The sequence below is a fragment of the Haemaphysalis longicornis genome, unplaced genomic scaffold (genome assembly GCF_048455015.1).
Source record: "Haemaphysalis longicornis isolate Haplotype H1 unplaced genomic scaffold, Haemaphysalis longicornis Haplotype H1 scaffold_9, whole genome shotgun sequence".
Classification (NCBI taxonomy): domain Eukaryota; kingdom Metazoa; phylum Arthropoda; class Arachnida; order Ixodida; family Ixodidae; genus Haemaphysalis; species Haemaphysalis longicornis.
Genome location: NW_027526460.1, coordinates 93,233,860 through 93,255,358, shown reverse-complemented (window position 1 = coordinate 93,255,358; position 21,499 = coordinate 93,233,860). Strand labels below are relative to the sequence as shown.

The 21,499-nt window shown below is 43.0% G+C and overlaps 1 protein-coding gene across 1 annotated transcript in view; it reads right to left on the bottom strand.

Annotated features, from left to right (window-relative positions):
- Positions 1-21,499, bottom strand: part of LOC144153310 (uncharacterized) — a 212,228-nt gene that overhangs the window by 118,537 nt on the left and 72,192 nt on the right. The window contains exons 25-29 of the mRNA XM_077684961.1: positions 19,964-20,023; positions 13,394-13,432; positions 13,209-13,247; positions 8,383-8,442; positions 4,503-4,559 (exon numbers count right to left, since the gene is read on the bottom strand). Of these exons, the coding sequence (XP_077541087.1) occupies positions 4,503-4,559; positions 8,383-8,442; positions 13,209-13,247; positions 13,394-13,432; positions 19,964-20,023 (255 nt within the window). The remainder of the gene's footprint in view (positions 1-4,502; positions 4,560-8,382; positions 8,443-13,208; positions 13,248-13,393; positions 13,433-19,963; positions 20,024-21,499) is intronic.

Here is a 21,499-nt window from a genome sequence, read left to right as displayed (position 1 = left end):
CTCTATGTAACGCAGAGGTTGCTTTTTGTAATATATGAGAATTATAGAACTAATGGTTACCCTTAAAAGAGTGGCTTTTTTCGTTATATACATTGAATTCTTCGGAATATTGCTGATAACATTTGTACTCCCCCCCCCCCCCCCGGAATGCAACAGGTGTGCCACCCTCAAAACAAAATCCTGTAGACGCCCATTGACATGGAGGCTTCATTCTGTCCTAACAGACTATTTAACACACCTACAGAAATACGGAAGAACATTTACAAATAAAAAGTTTAGTTCAATGTGGTTGTGACGCGAGGGCGCCAATGCGAAGGAGCGCCAGGTCAAGGTGTGGGGTCTTTCAGTAATCAAAATAAAATTGGAATGAACGTGAGGAAGCTACAAATAAATATCTGGTATTGGGGCGTGAAAGGCCCTCAGTGTAAAACGTCGTGATGATTTGTCATGATCATTTTCAATGATGACGACAAAATGATGTCATAAGAGAGTAAAGAGTTCAAAGACCCAATACATGACCCGCGCATTATGAAAAAATACAAACGTCCTGTCCTATGCTATTCTGAAGATACGCACGGTAGGTTACGATCTTTAAAATCAACTAAAAAGGAAAACACAACTGCGCAAGATGACTATGAAGATGTATGTATGTATGTATGTATGTATGTATGTACGTATGTATGTACGTATGTATGTATGTATGTGTATGTATGTATGTATGTATGTATGTATGTATGTATGTATGTATGTATGTATGTATGTATGTATGTATGTATGTATGTATGTATGTATGTATGTATGTATGTATGTATGTATGTATGTATGTATGTATGCATAACCAGCTTTCTCGCTCAAAATCCCGACCTCTCAGGAACCTATCAAAACCACTTCACGAAAGTAATATTTGGCGTAACTCAAGGAGTCAACGTGAACACCAAAGTACTAAAAGAATATTCCAGGATTCTGAATATTTTGTATGTAATTCTATGTCAAATCTTACTCCCCATGCATTTCTATGGGACAGTTTCCATGGCTCCGGAACCTATTCGCGCAATGTGTGAGACTTGAAACTGCGCAAAAAGCAAGTTTTCTCCCCCAATGGTAGCTGAGCAAAATAATATTACATTTCGCTGAAGAACTACGGAGTAATCGCTGTTGAAAGGACTGCCATGAGTGGGAAAGCTGCACATGTATGTATGTATGTATGTATGTATGTATGTATGTATGTATGTATGTATGTATGTATGTATGTATGTATGTATGTATGTATGTATGTGTATGTATGTAGTAGTAGTAGTAGTAGTAGTAGTAGTAGTAGTAGTAGTAGTAGTATGTGGGTGTTTATGGCACAAGGGCAGCCAAGGCGAAAGAGCGCCAAGATAATATTTAGCGGTCCTTAGCTGTCATTTTAGTGTCTAAAATGTGTATGGTATGAGTATGATCCTAATATATAAAAGAGCTTAATATATGGGTGTAAGGGGCCCTGATATTAAAAAAATATGAAGATGGTCATAATTGTGGATGAGGGTGACTATGATGGGTGCATAACCCTCGGTAGCTCTCTTAATGGTGAGAGATCCGAAAGTTACATTTGGTACGAGATGAGATTTAAAAAATCGGCTTCAGCGAGATTTGATAATACACGTTTGTTCGTATGTATGTATTTATGTATGTATGTATGTATGTATGTATGTATGTATGTATGTATGTATGTATGTATGTATGTATGTATGTATGTATGTATGTATGTATGTATGTATGTATGTATGTATGTACCGAATCAGAATGGGAAATGAGGGGCTCATTGAATTGTGACAGAAATAAGGGATGGCAGTCAAGAAAACCTCGGAAACCGAAGGGGATAATGTGGTGGGTTATTGAAACAGATAAAGATTTTGGAAAAACAGAAAGTGGAAAAAAATGCTCGCCAGGTAAGAACGGAATTCACGACCTCCAGAATACGTGTCTGGTGCGATGACCACTATGCTACCGGCGCTTCCCCTCCACTTCCTCGGTATTTTGTTTTCCTGCTCTTGAGGGTGATAGCCCACGCCACTCCGACTACTTAGAGTGAAGGAGACCTTTTTAACTTTCGGGCCGTGACTCGAGTTTCTATGACATGTCGATAGTGGTCGACCAGCGTTGAACCCTCTTGATCCCGTTGAACCCTATTAACCTAGGGCCTCGGATCTGGCAGTCTTGGTGGCCTAGAAAGCTTAAGCGGGCCTAGCGCTGATCCATTACTCTCGTCATGTCTTACGACACTCGAATCATGGCCAAGGGGTTCAAAGGAAGATTCCCTTCAACCCGAGTACTCGGAGTGGCGCTGGCTACCACCCCCAAGCCCAGAAAACAAAATAGCTTATCATAAATACCCCAGAAATTGGAGGGGAAAAAATCCCCGCCGGTAGCGTAGTGGTCATCGCCCCGGACTCTTATTCTGGAGGTCCTGGGTTCGAATCCCGCCCAGCGGCCATTTTTTTCTCCACTGTTTTTCTGTCTTTCCAAATTCTTTATCTGTTTCAATGACCTACCACATTGCCCCCTTTGCTTTCTGGGTTTTCTTGACTGCCAATCTGTATGTATGTATGTATGTATGTATGTATGTATGTATGTATGCACGTATGTATGTTTGTATGTACGTATGTATGTTTGTATGTATGTATGTATGTATGCGTGCATGTATGTATGTATGTATGTATGCATGTATGTATGTATGCACGTATGTACGTACGTACGTACGTGTGATGTTTGTATGTATGTATGTATGTATGTATGCGTGTATGTATGTATGTATGCATGTACATCACTTCCGGGTAGGCAATGCGGTCTTGGAAACAGTCACGGAATAAGTTTATCTTAGGGAACCTAGCTTCCCAACCCAAACCATGAACGGGAAATTACCGGGAGAATAAGCATAGAATGCGCTGCGTTAAGATTTCCGACACTCACTGGTAAGCTTCCCCTGTCACTCAAAGAGCTTGTATTTAATCAATCCGTTCTACCAGGAATGAATTATGGGGCAGAAACCTGGGGCCTCAGCAAACGGCTTGAAATCAAATTTAGATTGGCACAACGGGCCATGGAATACCGAATGGAATAGGGATCACGTTGAGGGACAGGAAAACAGCCGCATGGATTAGGGCACAGACCAAGGTGAAGGATATTCAATTTAAAACTAAGCGAAGAAATTAGGCATGGGCTGGTCACTTAATGCGAATGAGGGACAGAATGTGGACCATCCGTTTGACAGACTGGCTGCAAATAGGTCGCAAACGCACTAAGGGTCGGCCGAGAATTTGATTGCGAGATGAACTACGAAAATTTTGGGGAAAACCACGGTCTAAAAGGTGACAGTAGATAGGCCTGGCTGGAAATCTATATTTTTATTTTGAATACACTAAAGGTCCGGAAGGGCATTACATAGGGGGGGATGCAATTCAAACAAGGTAACTAAACATATATGAAGACAAACTACTAACGGCAGTCAGACACACATCCGTGTAAAAGGTTCAATTTACAGAAAAATCGAGAGAAAAAGAGAATAGGAGGGCAACTGACATCTGCAGTGCATGACACCACTGAACCAGGCACTCGCGAAGGTCAGGTTTATAAATAGTTCACTGTTCAAAACAACAACAAAAAAACAAATCAAGGAAATCAAAGGTCTCACAAAAGTGGCATTTGCACATCTGATATGAAAATATCCTATATACTATGTGAAAATATCCTAGGAGAAGCTTTCGTCCTGCAGTGTACACAAGCAGGCTTATGATGATGACGATGACGATGATGTATGTATGTATGTATGTATGTATGTATGTATGTATGTATGTATGTATGTATGTATGTATGTATGTATGTATGTATGTATGTATGTATGTATGTATGCATGTATGCATGTATGCATGTATATATGTATGTATGTATGTATGTATGTATGTATGTATGTATGTATGTATGTATGTATGTATGTATGTATGTATGTATGTATGTATGTATGTATGTATGTATGTATGTACGTATGTATGTATGCATGTATGTATGCAGGTATGATGCCTGTATGTATGCATGTACGTATGTATGTATGTATGTATTTATGGATGTATGTATGCCAAGCGCCAAATCTGTATTCAATGGTCGGCCATCGAAATTTTAGTGGCTAAATATGTATGTATGAGAGTATACTAAACTTGATCCGAATAACTTAGGATGGTTGATAGAAATAATTAAAGCGTGAAGCTTCACTGCAGGCGTCGTCTCAGGAACATAAAAATTTTGGAAATTATTTGATACATTGCTGAGAGGGATATGGTGAAGTATAAATTACTGCTTTCTTAAGAAATTATTAGCTGCGCGTAGGGCACTGTCGTGTTTTATAGCATTTGTTGTCGCCAATGCCGTCTTTTATCATGAAGATCGTTGTATTCTGCTGAACAGTGTCCTCAGGGCAACAAAGATGCGATTTTGTAATAGCATTAGGGTAGAAAGAGAAGAATTACCTTCAGTTGTTAGTTCGCCTTCTGGGGTCTTTTTGCTTGTTGAGGTCTCAGGAATGGCTGAAAAGAAGGCAGGATTAGGGTCAAAACAAATAGCTTTACAAAATTTGAAAATCAGATATTCTCAGCGGGTCAAGAAGATGTAGTAGTAGTAGCAGTAGTGTTACGTTTGTGTTTATTGGCGGAAGAGTATCTACAGCCAAAGAGCGCCAAGACTATTTTGGTAGGTGTATCACTGTCAGGTTCAGGCTTAAAATGGTACTGCCCAAAAAGCTGGGTATATGGGTGTACAATGCCGGTGAAAATGAGGGTGAATGCGTAGAGCCACATAGGCTAGTCAGAGCTCAAAAGAGTGGCCACAGGTCTTTTAGGCCTGTGATGTGTCCCACTTATAACCTATAAAAAACCACCTTCTGAAGGAAATTTAGTTGCGCGTACGGTGTTGTCTTGGGTTTCGAACCGTCCCTTGTCCCCAATCCTGTGTTTTTATCACTTGTATTCCACTAAACAGTGTTCCGCAAAACAGCAAAGATGTGATTTTTTAACAGGTTTACGGTATAAAAAAAGTTTTAGTTGTTGTTACTTCGCCTTCTGGAGCCTTGTTGCTTGTTGAAGCCTCTGGAGTGACTGATAAAAATGGCCGATGCAGGGTTATAACAAATCGCTCAGTTTAGACTTGAATGAAACACTTGTTTCATCATCAGCCTCTTCATCATCATCATCAATCTGGTTGTGTCCACTGCAAGACGAAAGCCTTGCCCAAAGATCTCAAACATAGTTGAGTCCATGCTTTCCAACCGAATTTGGAATCTCTCCATCGTGTCCTCGGCCGACCCCTACTGCGTTTACGGTTTACTTGGCGCCACTCTGTTAAACGCATGGCCCACCTGTTGTCCTCCATGCACATTGCGTTTATTATCAACCAAAAGTGGCAAACGTGCTTTATGAAAAAGCCAATTCTCAGGGGGTCAGCATGACAGACGAGAATGCGGGTTAATGTGCAGTCACTTAGCACTAAAACCAAATCAGAGGTGAAAAATGAGGAAAACAGCTTTTTAAACCCTGCGAACTGTGCACTTGTAAAAATAAAATACAGTACAGTAAACCTTGCTAGGAAACTCAGGGGGTGAATCGCAAAGCACGATTACCGTACAGGACAAGCAGTGTAGAATCGTGCGCCTGAAAATTGGAATGGAAAAAAATAAACTAACGCACAATAGCACCGGGAGAGCACAGCGGCTTGAGATAGGTGGTAGTATAAGTGTGTTTGTTTATTGGTGCGAGGGTACCTATGACCAACGAGCCCCAGACTCTATTACGTGGTCTTTGGATGTCAGGTTCAGGCATAAAGTATGTATGAGACGAGTATGGTATCCCTAAAAATGTATCTTTGGTGTAGAGACCCGTAGACTAACATAAATACGCCCTATGGTATAAAGAGGATTGCGATTGAGACATGACATCGCCTCTAGTCTCAGAAGCTGATGTACTGGCGGTGCTCCCTATTCACTCGAAAGAATCATGAGGACCTCCCTCAAAGTTGAGTTTCAAGAAGTTGATATCCGCAAGGTAGGGTAGAACACATTTGTAAGTGAACATTGGTTCATCTCCTAGGAAAAGTGAACGGTGTAGTGAATTGTTGTATGTGTAGATTTTAGGAAAGTGTCGTTTTCTCACTGGATTGCCGGATATGCATTCAATACTTGGAAAAGCCGTTCCCTTGGAAAAGCCGTTGCATTCAAAAAGCCGTTCCCCACAATTGTCACAAATTGCTAGGAGTGTGCCATTCAAAAGATACGCGTGTGTGGCGTGAGTCTAACCTATTCGGAATTTGCAAATGGACACTTCTGTTAACGTATCGTGTTTATCAGTGACGTATTTACCTATGTATGGTTTTATTGTGCGTAGATTGTTATGCGATTCTGTGTTCAATTTCTCCTGTTACATTTCTGTCATAGTTATGTTTAAATATTGCACCAGAGGCTCATCCGCACCAGCGCGAAGAGCTGGAACTACAGAACATTGGTCAACACTTTCGTTTGTAGAAATGCTGCTGTGCCCCGGCACCCAGCACAGCACTATGGTAAAATCCGAAGCATTAGCCGACGTTATATTTCTAAGGAGTTCGTTTAAGCCACGATTTTTACTTGGTTTTACTAGGCGTAATGCGCTCAAGACACTGAGATAATATGTAAAAATAACACACCGTTGTATGTTTGTTTCCATGATGTGTTCTACCGCAATTAAAACCTCATGCGTTTCTGCGGTGAAAATACTGCAGTTTCTGTTCAGTGTCTTGGTACTAGTGAATTTGGAGCCATGTGCAGCGCAAGAGACAGCAGAAACAAATTTTGAAGAGCTGTCTATAAGTAGGCATATGAATATGTGCGTTTTAACTGTAGAAAATGCTGTGAAATAAGCTCTTTCGGTCCGTGTATTTTGTCAGTCAGTTTAAGAGATACATTACACGGTACTGGACGTGCACGCCAAAGGGCAAAACGGTCAGTGGGAGCAGTTTTGTATAGGTCGTTCATCGTGATGCCCAGTTCCTGGGCCTGCGGGCCCATTCTTAAAGGAGTACTGACACGAAATTTCAAAGCTGTGATAACTACGTAAAACGCTTCCTTTTTATCAGGAGATATCTCCCAGCAAGTTTCAAGAGCAACAGTTCAGCGAAACATATTTAAAATCCATTTTAATCTTCGCCCGAACGAGAAAGCCCAGAGCGGGCCGACATGGTATCATGTGCTACTTGCACCAAACTGCGGACGTCGGGGCTCCCGTGACAAAGCCGACGCGCTGGCTGTGCTTGGCGCGCGCTGCTCGGGCGTGTGTACACGTCATGGTTTTGTGACTGACGTCATGCTGCCCGGGCCTGTGGGGACGGCGAAGACCTCGGCCGGTCTGGGCGCGCGCGTGCGCTCGCTCGCACGCGCTTCCAGAGAGGCAGCGATGCGGCAAGAATGGTGACGTCATGTGATACATTCTGTTATGGCGGCCACTCAGCGTTTTTCAGTCGAAACCGAAACTGGCACGAATAAACGACGCCGTAAATGAATGGTTACGCTGCACTCGACCGTCTAATCTGTCATTCTATGATTAGTGGGCTGGTAGGCACGCATAGCAGCGAAAAAAACGTAACACGAAAATTTCGTGTCAGTACTCCTTTAAGGCGAGTGGCATCGTGATGGATAGATGGTCATGGAAGATATTGCTGGCCGGCGTGTTCGTGATGATAGAATTACATGTATGATTAGTCAATGAATCCGCTTTGGGAGGATACATGATTGCTGTATCAGAACGCTGGTGTTCTCAACACCACTGGTCACACTCAACTTTCGTGTTTGCCGAATGGTGGGCGCCACCAAGAAAAAGGGCTCAAACCTTACCTAATACACAAGGTGGTTTCCCATCCAACGTGTTACACCACTGTGGGAGTAATAATGTAAGTCACCGTGGCCCTCATAGGTGGCGCCACTCTTGCGCGGGTGACCACGGGTTTTTTATCGGTAAGTACGACCACGGCAGGACCCAGCCCTTGCAAGTGCACGAAGGCAGTTGTTCTGACCGTTGCTTCAAAAGTGAAGGTTGGTACCAGTACTAGCTCTTATGCCAGTAACATGGGCACAAGGGTTCGGCCTTTAGCTTAACTATAAAATCAGCTATCTCGATATTTTTAGCGCATTTTACGACGTTTAATTAGTCAGGTGTTACTGAATTAACTGCTTTCTGAAGAAAATCTATTAGTTGCGCGATGAGCGACATCTTGGGTTCCATAGCTGTCGTTGTCGCATAAAGATGCTTCTATTCCGCCAATCTGTGTTTTGGAGAGCAAAAAATATTTATTTTTGTGATAGGATTAGTCTAGAAAGAGAAAAATTACTTTCTGTTGATGTTACTTTGCCTTCTGGACTTGTTTTGCTTGCTGAGGGCCCATGGGTTACTGAAAAAAAATGCGCGGAGTAAGATTAAAACAAATATCTTGTACTAGCAACATTTGTTGATTATGAAGCAAAAGTGATCACCGTACATTAAAAAAAAGCAAATTCTCAAGTGGTCAATCAACCGGATTGACGAAAATGCGGCCAATACGTTGATTCACTCCACACTAAACCAAAAGGTGAGGGGAATGAGCACAGCCCCTTTAGGCACGTGAACTTCGTCTTACCAGAGCAGAGAGATAAAATTATCTTGATGGAATCAGGGCAAAAGACGGCTAGATTTTGAACAACGTTTCAACGCCCGAAGCAAAGTTGAATTTATTGATCTGAAGAATGCAAACCTAATTGGTTAATGCAATTTAAAAGCCATTATTCAACGTGTAGGCCCCATGCAATGAAATTAGTGACTTCATGGCAGTATTACGGCGGTCTCTGAAATATCACCTGTAGTTTCTAAAGTTTCTTCCCCTTTTGTGGTCTTTTTGCTCTTCGTCGTCGTTGAAATTCCTGATGAAGATAGCCAAAGAATGGTCGAAAGAACTCATTGTGCGGTAGGTTAAGCAAGTATACACGATCTAGAGACTTACCACTTCTGCTTCTTATACAGCGAAGTTGCCAAGCAAGCTTTTCACTTTACGATGTGGTCACAGCCTATCAAAACCCGCACCCATAGAGTTTACTACCGATAGAGTCGTGTCAGTGTTTGACACAACAGCGTCAAGTGCGACGGAGCTAGCAAATAGTGCACGGGCACTGCCGTCAATTTAAATTTTATTGAGGAAGCGCGCTCCATTAGAGTGCTGATAAACACTGGCACAAAAATTACCAACCGTTTAGCAAGTGTTACACGCTATGCGGAAGTTGATATTGGCCTGAGGCACAATACCGTCCTGACTTTATAAGAAACCATTGGCTTTGCCATTTGTGTTTAGTGATTTTCAAAATTAATGCGCGTGTTATGTCGTGTTTTACCAGCGCAAAGCCATTGAAATATTTCTGGCATTACGGCAAGAAACGGCTAGATTTTGTTCAACTTTCAAACACCCGGAGTAAGGTCAATTGTATTGATGTGAAGTGTATGGGCGGTTTAACGTAATTATACACCTTTTACAACATGAGAAAGTCCCACGCAAACTATACGAGGGGACTGCCTGGCAGCCTTGCGGTACAAACTGGAGGTGTATTTCTTGTTCGTGTTGTTCTTCGTCTATTGGAGTCGTTTTCCCGGCAGTCTTACAACTTCCTGAAAAATCGCCGGAGGTTGGTTGAAAGAACTAATGCTTAAGTAGGTTAAGCAAGCATAGGTTAGTTGAAGTCTAATCACTTCGGTTTATTATAAAAGTTGTCAAAAGAGCATTTCATGTTTTGTCGTGGCTACAAGAAATCATCGAAGAGGGGTTGAAAAAAAAACTTGAGGTAGGTTTATTTAAGTGTTGGTAAGTCGAAAAGCAACCACATTTGTTTATTATAAAGTGATCCTGTCCCAACATGTCTTTTACCGAAGGTGATGGCTACAGCGCAACAGAACTCGGACCGTTTGAGTTTAGCACGTTGTAAAAATATGCTTCCTAGAAAAGCGTTTTCGATGTTTGAAAAATGCGGAGGGCGATGGCGGGAACAGTTGCTGTCAGGCACTGTCTTGCATCTAAATGTATTTCAAAAACTTCAGCCTATTACACTGCGGCGTAGCAGGGGTACGAGAAAACTTACCAGCCGTCCCTCAAATGTTCCAGAAAATGTGTTGAGGCCCATGAATAATGTACAGTTATGTCTTACTGACTATTATTTAAGCAGTCTTTGTAAGGTAATAATTAAAGTGGTCCGTTCAAAATGACAAATTATTTCCACGGGTGGACTTGTGTCATTCGCACCCGCGGATATCAGCATTAGGCAGGTAACCTTCCGCACATTCAGGGAAGACGTTGGTTTTGTTATATATGTTTAGTCGACTTTACAAATGAGTGCGCGCAGTAGGTCGTATTCGTAAGCCACTAGAGGCAATGGCCAAGCCATCGTAACAGAGCCAAGTAAATGACGCAAGGGAAACCATAATGACTATAACAATTTGACACGATTCAAACAGGGATCAATGAGCATGTGTTCTGTGTGTGTTGTTTTGTGGCGCTAGGGCAGAAAAGGCCGAAGACTTTTGGAAATATAGTCTGATGAATACAATGTGGATAAAAGTGACTCATGGTGTATAGGGACCTTAATAAAAAAAGAAGGCGGAAAAAAACTTGTACGGGTTATAAGGACCCTAACTGGTAGGTGAAGGTGGTCATGGCAGTTAATATGGGCACTAAAAGCTGACAACCAGTTATGGGTGATACAAAACTGAGTAAAAAGCCGATATCCCATAAATAGAGAAAATGCGTCTATATGAAAGCATTGCGTTCATATGGAAGTAAGCGTGGTGGTTGCAGTGGCACGTTCCGAATATTCAGCTCTGAATATGTCTAGGTCTGTCTGCCACCACCATCTTTGCATTCGAACAGGAAGTGGAGAACGATAAGCATGCCTCCACATCTGGTACACTTTGGCTTTTGTGCGCCCTATCTGCTGTTGGATCTGGGTTATATATAATAGACTGGGAAGGGTTACTTCACGGCTGCTGCGGGACATGGTGGCCCACTTAAAAATACCTCACAAGGTCTGCGTCAAAAAGTAAGAAAGCCTAGGTTTGCAAGACAAACTGGTAAGCGCAACTACTGAGGCAAAATACTCATTTAGTATTTCTTGTTTTCCAAAACAATTATTATTCCCCTATCTCAGAACCTTCTCCACCTAACTGGGAAGTATAGAATAGAACTTCAAGGTTGAAAATTTGACTTAAAGGTATCTAACTATTAAGAAAGACGCATAAAACAACACCCACGCGGCGGTTCCGTCCTAATGCAAGGATTTGGGCCTGATTGATGCCTGCGTACTTGAGGGAAGACACGAATGGCAGTAAACATTTATGATCCGCAGATTGTTTTAGTCCCATGATTTATTGTCTTCGTGGAAGACCACCGATGCCGAAAAAGCAATAAACATTTTTGGTGTATTTATGGTAACATGATAAATATTTAGTATACGGAAATGTCTTCAAAATTACATTGTGTGAGTGTATGGCCCAGAATCTATAGTCTTAAAATGATGATGATGCTGTATGGTAACTATGACGCTGTTGCATAAAGGCGCTACAAAACCGTAGAAACGCCTTTCACATTTGCTGAGCACTGAGACTGCCTGGGCATGCAGTGGAAGCCTCTCAACCACCTTGATGTCTATGTAATGGTGATGGTGATGCTTTATTGCCAAGGCTGTTTTAGCCAGAAAGCGCTAAATACTATATGGCCGATGAGAATAAAAAGAATCATAAAAGGTAGCTTAAAGCAATGTCTAAACGCCACTTGACTGATGCTATACTACATTATGCAAACGCACGCAACGCTGGCCTTTTGTGTAAAGAACAGGCCGAGATTGTGGACAATAAATGATTTCGCCTAAAAATACAACCCTACCCGGTGCTATGTTATGCCACGTGTTTAAAGTGTTTCCTTGTTTCTGGGTCGTAAGAGGGACATTTTTCTAACAAAGAACGTATAGTTGTTACCCGCAGCTGCCGCGCCAGTCTTTTTGTGATCATGATAGGGGGTGCCCGATTCATCATCTACAGGTAATTACAGCGATCTGTTTCGTCGCGAATTATTTCTCGTCAGGGTTTTACTGTGCGGAATTTAGTTTCTCCCATGTTTATTTCCGTTTGCGTCGAGACGTGGCGTATTATAAAGGCGTGTTGTTTTGTGGCGCAATACGAAAAAGGCTAAAAAGCGCCATTTGGATGTGTTAGGTGAAGTTTGATGAAAGTTTCATGGCTAAAATAGTCGGATCGATGTAATGCGTTTGTATACGACTCAGTGGTGCATATAGCCGCTAATTAAAAAGTGAAGGTGGTTATTGCAAACGACAATAAGGATGCTAAAAACACAAACATGGGTCTATAAGGGTCCTGCTGGAAAAGAAAAGGTGGTCATAGAAAATTATAATGAAAATAGTTGCAGCTGACAAACGAGTTCCGGTGATATAAAACTCTGTACTAAGCCAATGAGGTATAAATAGTCTAAAACGCGTTTATATGAAAGCATGGCTTCGTCTAAAAAAAATAATGCTGTGTGCAGGGTTATCTGGGGAGTATACGGCCTTATAAAATGTCAGCGTCTGTTAGGTCCTTGTCCGTAGCGCTGACATTCGAGTCATCTTTGCGGGATGGGAACTTATGGCTCGATTTGATTATAAATGAAGTAAGCGTACGCAGGATCTACTGCGTACTTTAGTTACAGGACCGTTACAGGACCCTGGAGCGTTACAGGGGCGTTACAGGACAGGAGCGTTACAGGACAGCGTTACAGGACAGGAACGTCACAGGACAGGACAGAAGGACAGGAGCGTTATATTTACAGGACCCTGATGTCAGCTTAAATTCCGTGGACTCCGGGAACTCAGCAAACCCAGGTTGTTAGGGTTGTGCTTTATGCCGATAATCTATATTCAAAAATGAATCAAGACAAAGCTTTTACTTGTGTTATCGGAGCGCAAAGCTGCCATCACACTTAGTGAGTCAGTATAGATTATGAATCGTGTGTTTAGGTTTATGTAATACGTGTTACTGCAGTTAAACCGCAAATTCTTCTGCTGTGAAAATGCTTGCCCCTTGTGGCAAACAGAAGAAAAACTCACAAAAGTATTTCTCGTTTTTGTGTCTTTGATCGATAAAAGCACCTACCGGGTGTGGTTTTATGCTGCTTCCACCATGGACTTTCTCCTAAAAATAGCGAAATAAAATGTGCAATTAGATTCCAGCTGAAAGGATGCATAATTGGCAACCTCTAATGCAGTCTTTAGTTGGGAGCAATTCCAAACCTACTGCTATGACGCATGCGAATGGAAAGAATAAAGACTGTTACCAACCCGTTTTGTTCGTGGTTGACATCCAAAACCACGGGGTCCCTGAAAAGGTACCAACTGTGTAAAACTTCTTTAATTTGTGCGTGCTTTAAACTTTTATTACTTGTGTTGAAGCAAGTTTCGGTCAGGATGTGTGCTAACTTCTCGTGCGTAAGTACATACCTTGTCAGGTTACTTTAGTACCGGTTATTTGTCATAGGACAGAGCCAACCGAACCGCTCTTGAGTGTTGGATTGTCATGCAAACGAGCAAATTTATTTAAGGTAAATATATATATATATATATATATATATATATATATATATATATATATATATATATATATATATGTATGTATAGAGTAAGGGTTGGCAGTCAAGGAAACCTCGGAAAGCAAAGGGGGGAATGCGGTAGGTCGTAGAAAGAGATGAAGAAAAACCCGGCGGGCATTTCCATTTTTTCCGCACTTTCTTTCTGACTAAAAAATTCATCTGTTTCTATGACCTACCGCATTCCCCTCTTTGCTTTCGGAGGTTTTCTTGAGTGCCAACCCTTATTCTGTCTTAATTCACTGAGCCCCTCATTCCCCTATTCTATATATATATATATATATATATATATATATATATATATATATATATATATATATATATATATACATATATATATATATATCAAGACAACCTAGAAAAGGGGAGGATGTGATAGGTCACTGAAATCGATGAAGAATTTGGAAAGAAAGAAAGTGGAGAAAAATGCTCCCCAGGTGGGATCCGAACCCACGACCTCCAGAATACCGGTCTGGTGCGATGACCACTACGCTACCGGCGGTGCCAATTTCTCCTTCCCTTTCTGGTTTATTTATGTTCCGTTATTTCTGTTTCCTGAGCTTGGGGGTGGTAGCCAGCGCCACTCGAACTTTCTTTCTTTCCAAATTATCTGTTTCAGTGACCTACCACATCTTCGCCTTTGCTTTCCGAGGTTTTCTTAACTGCCAACCATTATTTCTGTATTATTTCAACAAGCCCCTCATTTACTATTCTGATTTGTTACATGCATAGCGAGGGCCTCTGTTTTGGTAGTCTCGGTGCCATAGGAAGCCTAAGAGGTTTCAGCACTGGTCGACCACTCTCGACATCTCGTAGACGCTCGATTCACGGGGTTAAAAAGAAGGTCCCCTTCACCCCGTGTAGTCCGAGTGGCGCTGGCTACCACCCCAAAGCGCAGGAAACAAAAATCATCATCATCATCATCATCACCAGCCTATCTACGCCCACTGCAGGGCAAAGGCCTCTCCCATTATTCTCCAATTGCCTCGGTCCTGTGCCAACTGTGACCAATTTATCCCCGCAAACTTCTTTATCTCATCTGCCCATCTAACTTTCTGCCGCCCCCTGCAACGCTTGCCTTCTCTAGGGATCCACTCTGTTACCCTTAATGACCAGCGGTTATCTTGCCTTCGCATTACATGTCCTGCCCACGTCCATTTCTTCTTCTTAATTTCTACTAATATGTCTTTAACACCAGTTTGCTCCCTGACCCACTCCGCTCTCTTCCTGTCCCTTAATGTTACACCTATCATTTTCCGCTCCATTGCCCGCTGAGTTGTTCTCAATTTAAGTTGAACCCTCTTAGTGAGCCTCCAAGTTTCTGCCCCGTAGGTGAGTACCGGTAAGATGCAGCTGTCATACACTTTCTTCTTCAGCGACAATGGTAGGCTGCTATTCATTATCTGAGAATGTCTGCCATATGCACCCCACCCCATGCTGATCCTTCTAATTATCTCTGCCTCATGGTTTGGATCTGGGGTCACAACTTGGCCTAAGTAGATATATTCGCTTACCACTTCCACTGCCTCGCCACCTATGTCAAACCGCTGTGCTGTCCCGAGGTTATTGATCATTACTTTAGTTTTCTGCATATTAATTTTCAGTCCCACGGTTCTACTCTGTTCGCCCAGTGCGGAAAGCATGCTTTGCAATTCGTCCCCTGAGTTACTTAGCAAGGCAACGTCATCAGCAAATCTGAGGTTACTGAGGTATTCTCCATTAACCCTTACACCCACCTGTTCCCAATCCAACGTTCTGAATACTTCTTGTAAACATGCTGTGAATAGCATTGGAGAGATTGTGTCTCCTTGTCTGACACCCTTTCTTATAGGTATTTTACTGCTCTCCCTATGGAGGATGATCGTAGCTGTAGACCCATTGTAGATATCCTCTAGTATTGTTACATAATGCTCATCTACCCCCTGGTTCCGTAATGCCTGAATGACTGCTAGGGTTTCGACCGAGTCAAATGCTTTCTCATAATCTATGAAGGCTATATATAGGGGTTCAGTATACTCAGCGCACTTCTCTATCACCTGATTGATCGTGTGAATATGGTCCATTGTTGAATAACCTTTACGGAACCCTGCTTGTTCTTTAGGTTGACTGAAATCTAAGGTTGCAGAAATTCGGTTAGCGATTACCTTGGTAAATACCTTGTAGACGACTGACAGTAAGCTGATCGGCCGGTAATTTTTCAAGTCCTTCATGTCGCCTTTCTTATGAATTAGGATGATGTTCGCGTTCTTCCAAGATTCCGGTACCATTGCGGTCATTAGGCATTGCGTATACAGGTTTGCCAGTTTTTCAAGGACAATTTCTCCGCCATCCTTCAAGAGGTCTGCTGTTATCTGATCCTCACCAGGTGCTTTGCCCCCTTTCATTTCTTTCAAAGCCTTCCTTACTTCTTCGGTCGTTACTGGTGGGATGTCTATCTCCTGTGAACTACTGTCTCGTTCGGCATTATCCTGTATGTCCTGGCTACTGTACAGATCCCTATAGAACTCCTCGGCCACTGTGACTATTTTATCCCTATTTGTGATGACATTGCCTTGCCTATCCTTAAGTGCATACATCTGATTTTTCCCCACGCCAAGACGTCTCTTCACTGCTTTCAGGCTACCTCCGTTCTTTACAGCGTATTCGATCCTCTCCATATTATACTTCCGTATGTCAGCTGTCTTGCGCTTATTGATTAGCTTGGAGAGCTCCGCTAGTTCTATTCTGTCAGCTGCGGTGGAGATTCTCATGGTTTGCCGTTTCCTGATTAGATCTTTCGTCTCCTGTGAAAGTTTACCAGTATCCTGTCTAGCTATAGTGCCCCCGACTTCTACTGCACACTCCGTAATAATGCGTGTAAGGTTGTCGCTGGCTTCCTGCGTCGTAAACTCGGCTTCCTCGTTAAGAGCGGAATATCGGTTCTGCAGCGCGATCCTGAATTCTTCTACTTTACGTCTTACTGTTAGCTCATTTATCGGCTTCTTTCGTACTAGCTTGTTGCGGTCCCTCCTCAAATCTAGCCTAATTCGGGATCTTACCATACGGTGGTCACTACACCTTACCCTTCCGAGCACTTCCACATCCTGCACGACGCCAGGGTTATCGCATAATATGAAGTCTATTTCATTTTTGTGCTCCCCATTCGGGCTCCTCCAGGTCCACTTCCGACTCTCCCGTTTACAGAAGAAGGTATTCATTATGCGTAGGTTATTCCGTTCTGCAAACTCAACTAGTAGGTCCCCCCTGCTATTTCTACAGCCCAGACCATAGTTCCCAACTGCCTTGTCTCCAGCCTGATTCTTGCCTACTTTAGCATTGAAGTCCCCCATAACTACGGTATACTGTGTTTTTACTTTAGCCATTGCCGATTCCACATCTTCATAGAAGCGTTCCACTACTTGGTCGTCGTGGCTGGATGTGGGCGCATAGCCCTGTACCACCTTGAGCTTGTACCTCTTATTTAGCCTAATTACAAGACCTGCTGCCCTTTCGTTAATGCTATAGTATTCGTCTATGTTGCCAGCTATGCTTTTATTGACTAGAAATCCCACTCCCAGTTCTCTTCTGTCCTCTAGACCACGGTAACATAGGACGTGTCCATTTTTCAGCACCGTAAGGGCTTCGCCTGCCCTCCTAACCTCGCTAAGCCCTATTACATCCCATTTGATGCCCTTTAATTCCTCGAACAACACCTCGAGACTTGCTTCGCTAGATAAGGTTCGCGCGTTAAACGTTGCCAGGTTCAGATTCCATTGGCGGCCTGTCCGGATCCAGTGATGGCGTAGCAGCGATGGCGTAGAGGTAGAACACCCGTCTCGCGTGCAGAAGGACCGTGGTTCGAATCCCGGTGCCGGACAATTCCCACCGGATTTAAAAAAAAAAAAAAAAAAATCCGCGTATTGATGGAATTACACAAAGGGGCTTGGGGTGCAGCCTGACCCCGGCGACCATTGCCGGTAATGCACTCCCTCACCAGAGCAGGATTGGCCACCCTGGTGTAGTAATGGCCACAACCTCCCATGAATACGCCAACTAACCCTCGGCCCTCAGTCCCCAGCGGCTGCGAAGCAACTGACCACGGCGGCGGTCAGACCTGTGACGCAGCAGAGGGTGCTAAGAACAAAAATACCTTAACATAAATACCCCAGAAAGTGGAGGGGAAAATAGCTCCGCCGGCAGCGTAGTGGTCATCGCACCAGACCGGTATTCTGGACGTCGTGGTTTCGGATCTCACACGGCGGGCATTTTTCCACTTTATTTCAACGTAATCTATCCGTTTGAGTGACCTACCCCATTCCCCACTTTGCTTTCTGAGGTTTTCTTGACTTCCAACCCTTATTTCTGTCTTATGTCAATGAGCCCCTCATTTCCTATTCTGATTCACTGCATTTATATATATATATATATATATATATATATATATATATATATATATATATATATATATACCATGTACATATAAGATAAGTACCGACACACAAAAATACATTGAAAATAAAAATGAAAGTTTACTGACGTTTCAGGCAGACGACTTCATTTCCTGAGAGTACTCTGGAGAAAAGAAGTCCTCTTCCTGATGCGTCAGTAAACTTTTATTTTTATTTTTAATGTTTTTCTCGTGTGTCTCTGTCTCTACTTACCGTATTTTGTCGCGCTCTGAGCGAGTATTTATGTTTCCAGACAATATATATATATATATATATATATATATATATATATATATATATATATATATATATATATATATATATATATATATATATATACAGAGGAACCCCGCTGATGCGTCCCCCGGACTTACTACTACCCGCTTGTTACGACAGATCCCAGCAGTCCTGGCAAACTCCCCATAGAAACGATACATTGAAAACCCCGATTATATGCCGCTCGTGTGCACGCGGTCCGCTTCATAACGGGCGTTTTTCCCATATTTTACCCCGTTTCGCCGCCTCGTCCCGACCTTCTTTATTTTTAACCGCTGTTTTATCCGGCTTGATCTGCTGAGGTCCGCGGGTGGGACAATCGACTTGCTGAACAGACGCAAGCAAGCAGGCAGGTACTCGTGAGCGGGAGTTCACCTGCGACGGTCCCACGCGGCAGCAGTATGCCAACGCGCCAACCGCGAGAAGACGTAGTTCAGGTGGCTGCCGGACCGTAAATTTGAAGCTACCGTTGAACCGCCGACGAACGCGAAAACACATACGAAACAACCTCACGGCTAAGACCTAACACCCGCTTTCCCCCTGCTCGATCCACGTTTCTTCCATTCACGACGCTCTCTCTCCCTGTATCTCTGCTCTCTGCTTATCCGTGTCTTTAGAAGCCGCGTTGCCACTCCACTCCGTCCTTTGAATACCTCAATTCACAAGCGTCAGCCGCAAGGATGGAGACACGTATACCTTGGCGCCGCCATTTTGGGTCCCTCGCTGGCCGGCGCAGCAATTAACTGTAGGAAGACCGGGCTATAAGTTTACTTGCTGTTTACTTGCGAAGTTCGGTTTACTTGCACGGTTTACTTGCGAAGTTCGAGTAGTATTATGTATTTCACTTTGCGGTGGTTGTGGGAAACGAAAACAGCTGTGTTGAACACCTTGACCCAACAGTGACGGCACAGGGCCGTTAAAGGGTGTCTCCACCATGTACGGCACTGTAGTTCTTTATTTGCACCTTGTACTATCATTCGTTTCGCTTGGCCTTGGCAGTTTTACACTGGCTTTTCCCCTGTCAATTTGCTCGAGCACGTCGGCCTTATCTGGCGCGCGCAAGACGCAAAGCTGGCGGGCTATAAATTGCCCCATACGGCACGCGTAGCCCGCGGCGCTTAGGTGGCAGGGTAGCTTGGACGCCATGGAGAGGAGAAGGCACAACATAGGCATTGCTTTTTTTTTACTCGGAGTTTCAGATAAATGTTCTCAAATGACACGAGAACGCGCTAAACATCGCAGTTTAAATAAGTTCTTAGCCCACCTGTTGCGTGAGACCATCTACTAGACTGGCATTTACCCGCATATCGGTTGCACAACACCGCGGTCATACGACGCTTTCTCGCGGTCCTTTTAAAATCGTATTATCGGGGTTCCGTTCTTCCTTGTTATTCAATTCCTAGTTGACTATAGAATGTGGTGTTTCACAAAAAGCTCAAAAAGCTTATTCGGCTCGGAGGATACTCGTAATGCAGCAACTACTTTGTTCCCCTTCCATGTAAGCAGCATGCCCACAAATTGAAACTCCTGCTAGTTTGAAATAAAAATGGGCTTGCAGCTACCTCGGCTTGTGTTTGTTACTGTGCCTTCCGATGACGTTTTTGCAGGTGGCTCTGGAGTTTCTGAAAAAGATTGAAGGTCAAAACTCTGGATAAACGGAACAGAAATGTTGAAGTAATCAAACGTTGAGGCACTTAATTAGAGGAGGTGACAGTATGCATTGTATATGCAGTTGTGATTTTGAACAAGAACAACTTTGCACGCTCGGTGAATAATTGTTGCAAGGCAAACGTTGTAGTAGTAGTAGTAGTAGTAGTAGCAGCAGTAGTAGTAGTAGTAGTATTTGAAGCAATTGTACGTGTATGTCTTCGGCGCAAGGACAGCCAAGGTAGAGGGCACGGAAACTGTGTTCGGTGGTGCTTCAATGTTTGAGTGCTGTATGAAGGTTGCCTCCTTTTGAAAAGTACACAAAAATTGTTTTTTGACTGCGAAGTCGTTCTGGTAGAGTGACGCAGGGGTATGGTCGAATCCCTGTGCGCTTCATAAACATATAACAAAGTCCTCCTTTATCGCCTGTTTACTTGAAAGCTGACGATGCTAGGCTTAACTTGCCGATGGGATGGAGAAATTACAAGAAGTTTACTTTTTATGAATATCATCGACATAAACTGTGAAAGATGGAGAGAGGAAAACATTTAAAAGAATGCGCAATAAGATCTGTGCAACTTATAACGCTTACTGTGGGAGCACACTTTACTTTCCTATATGTTTGCGATAATATTTTACAGACCGAGGGCAGGCGAAGAAAGAAATTTTTTCTGTTAGATTGTGCAGGAGCTGGGCTAAAAACATCTGCGAGAAATTGTCTGTACACTAAGTAAGGCAGAAAATGATAGCAGGACAATTAAAGCTCCTGAGCACAATGTCACTTAACTAATGACATATCCAATGCATAATGAAAAAAAACCTGCCTATGCCGTTTGATAATGTACTCAAATTATCGCCATGCTTTGCAGAAGGTGAAAGTGGTGAAATGATAACAGTGTCGAAAATGGGTATTAGATAAAAATAATATATACATAGTCCTGAGCCCCCGTACTGTTGGCACTATTTCAAATTCGCACAACGTGAACGTGTCCGTCACTCGGCACGCTACAAGGCGTCTTGTGCATCTGTGTAAATTAGGGCACCTCTGCGGTGGCCGGGCGGAATACACATTGCGTTGCGCTTTTGGCGGACGGCCATTCACTACCAAAGAGTGGTAAATTATACCGTGTTGGGTAGTGTTTAGGTGCGTCGTGTTATAGGGTAAATTTTGTGGCCTTATACATCGAAAAGGGCTTCCTATACAACCTATCAAGATGGTCATAAGAGATTATGAAGGTGACAGCGTTAGTACCTGATAGACGCCTTGAAACTGAAGGCTCCTGGAGCATATAGAAAACCCTTTAGAACTACCATGAATACTGGAAGAGTCCGAGGATACATGAGACAGATGACAACAGAGAAATAGTTTTGTCCTGCACTAAAGACTATGACATGCAAAGTTCCTGGTCACAGTACAATCTGAACCCTTGAAACCTCAGACCAGAGTTCCC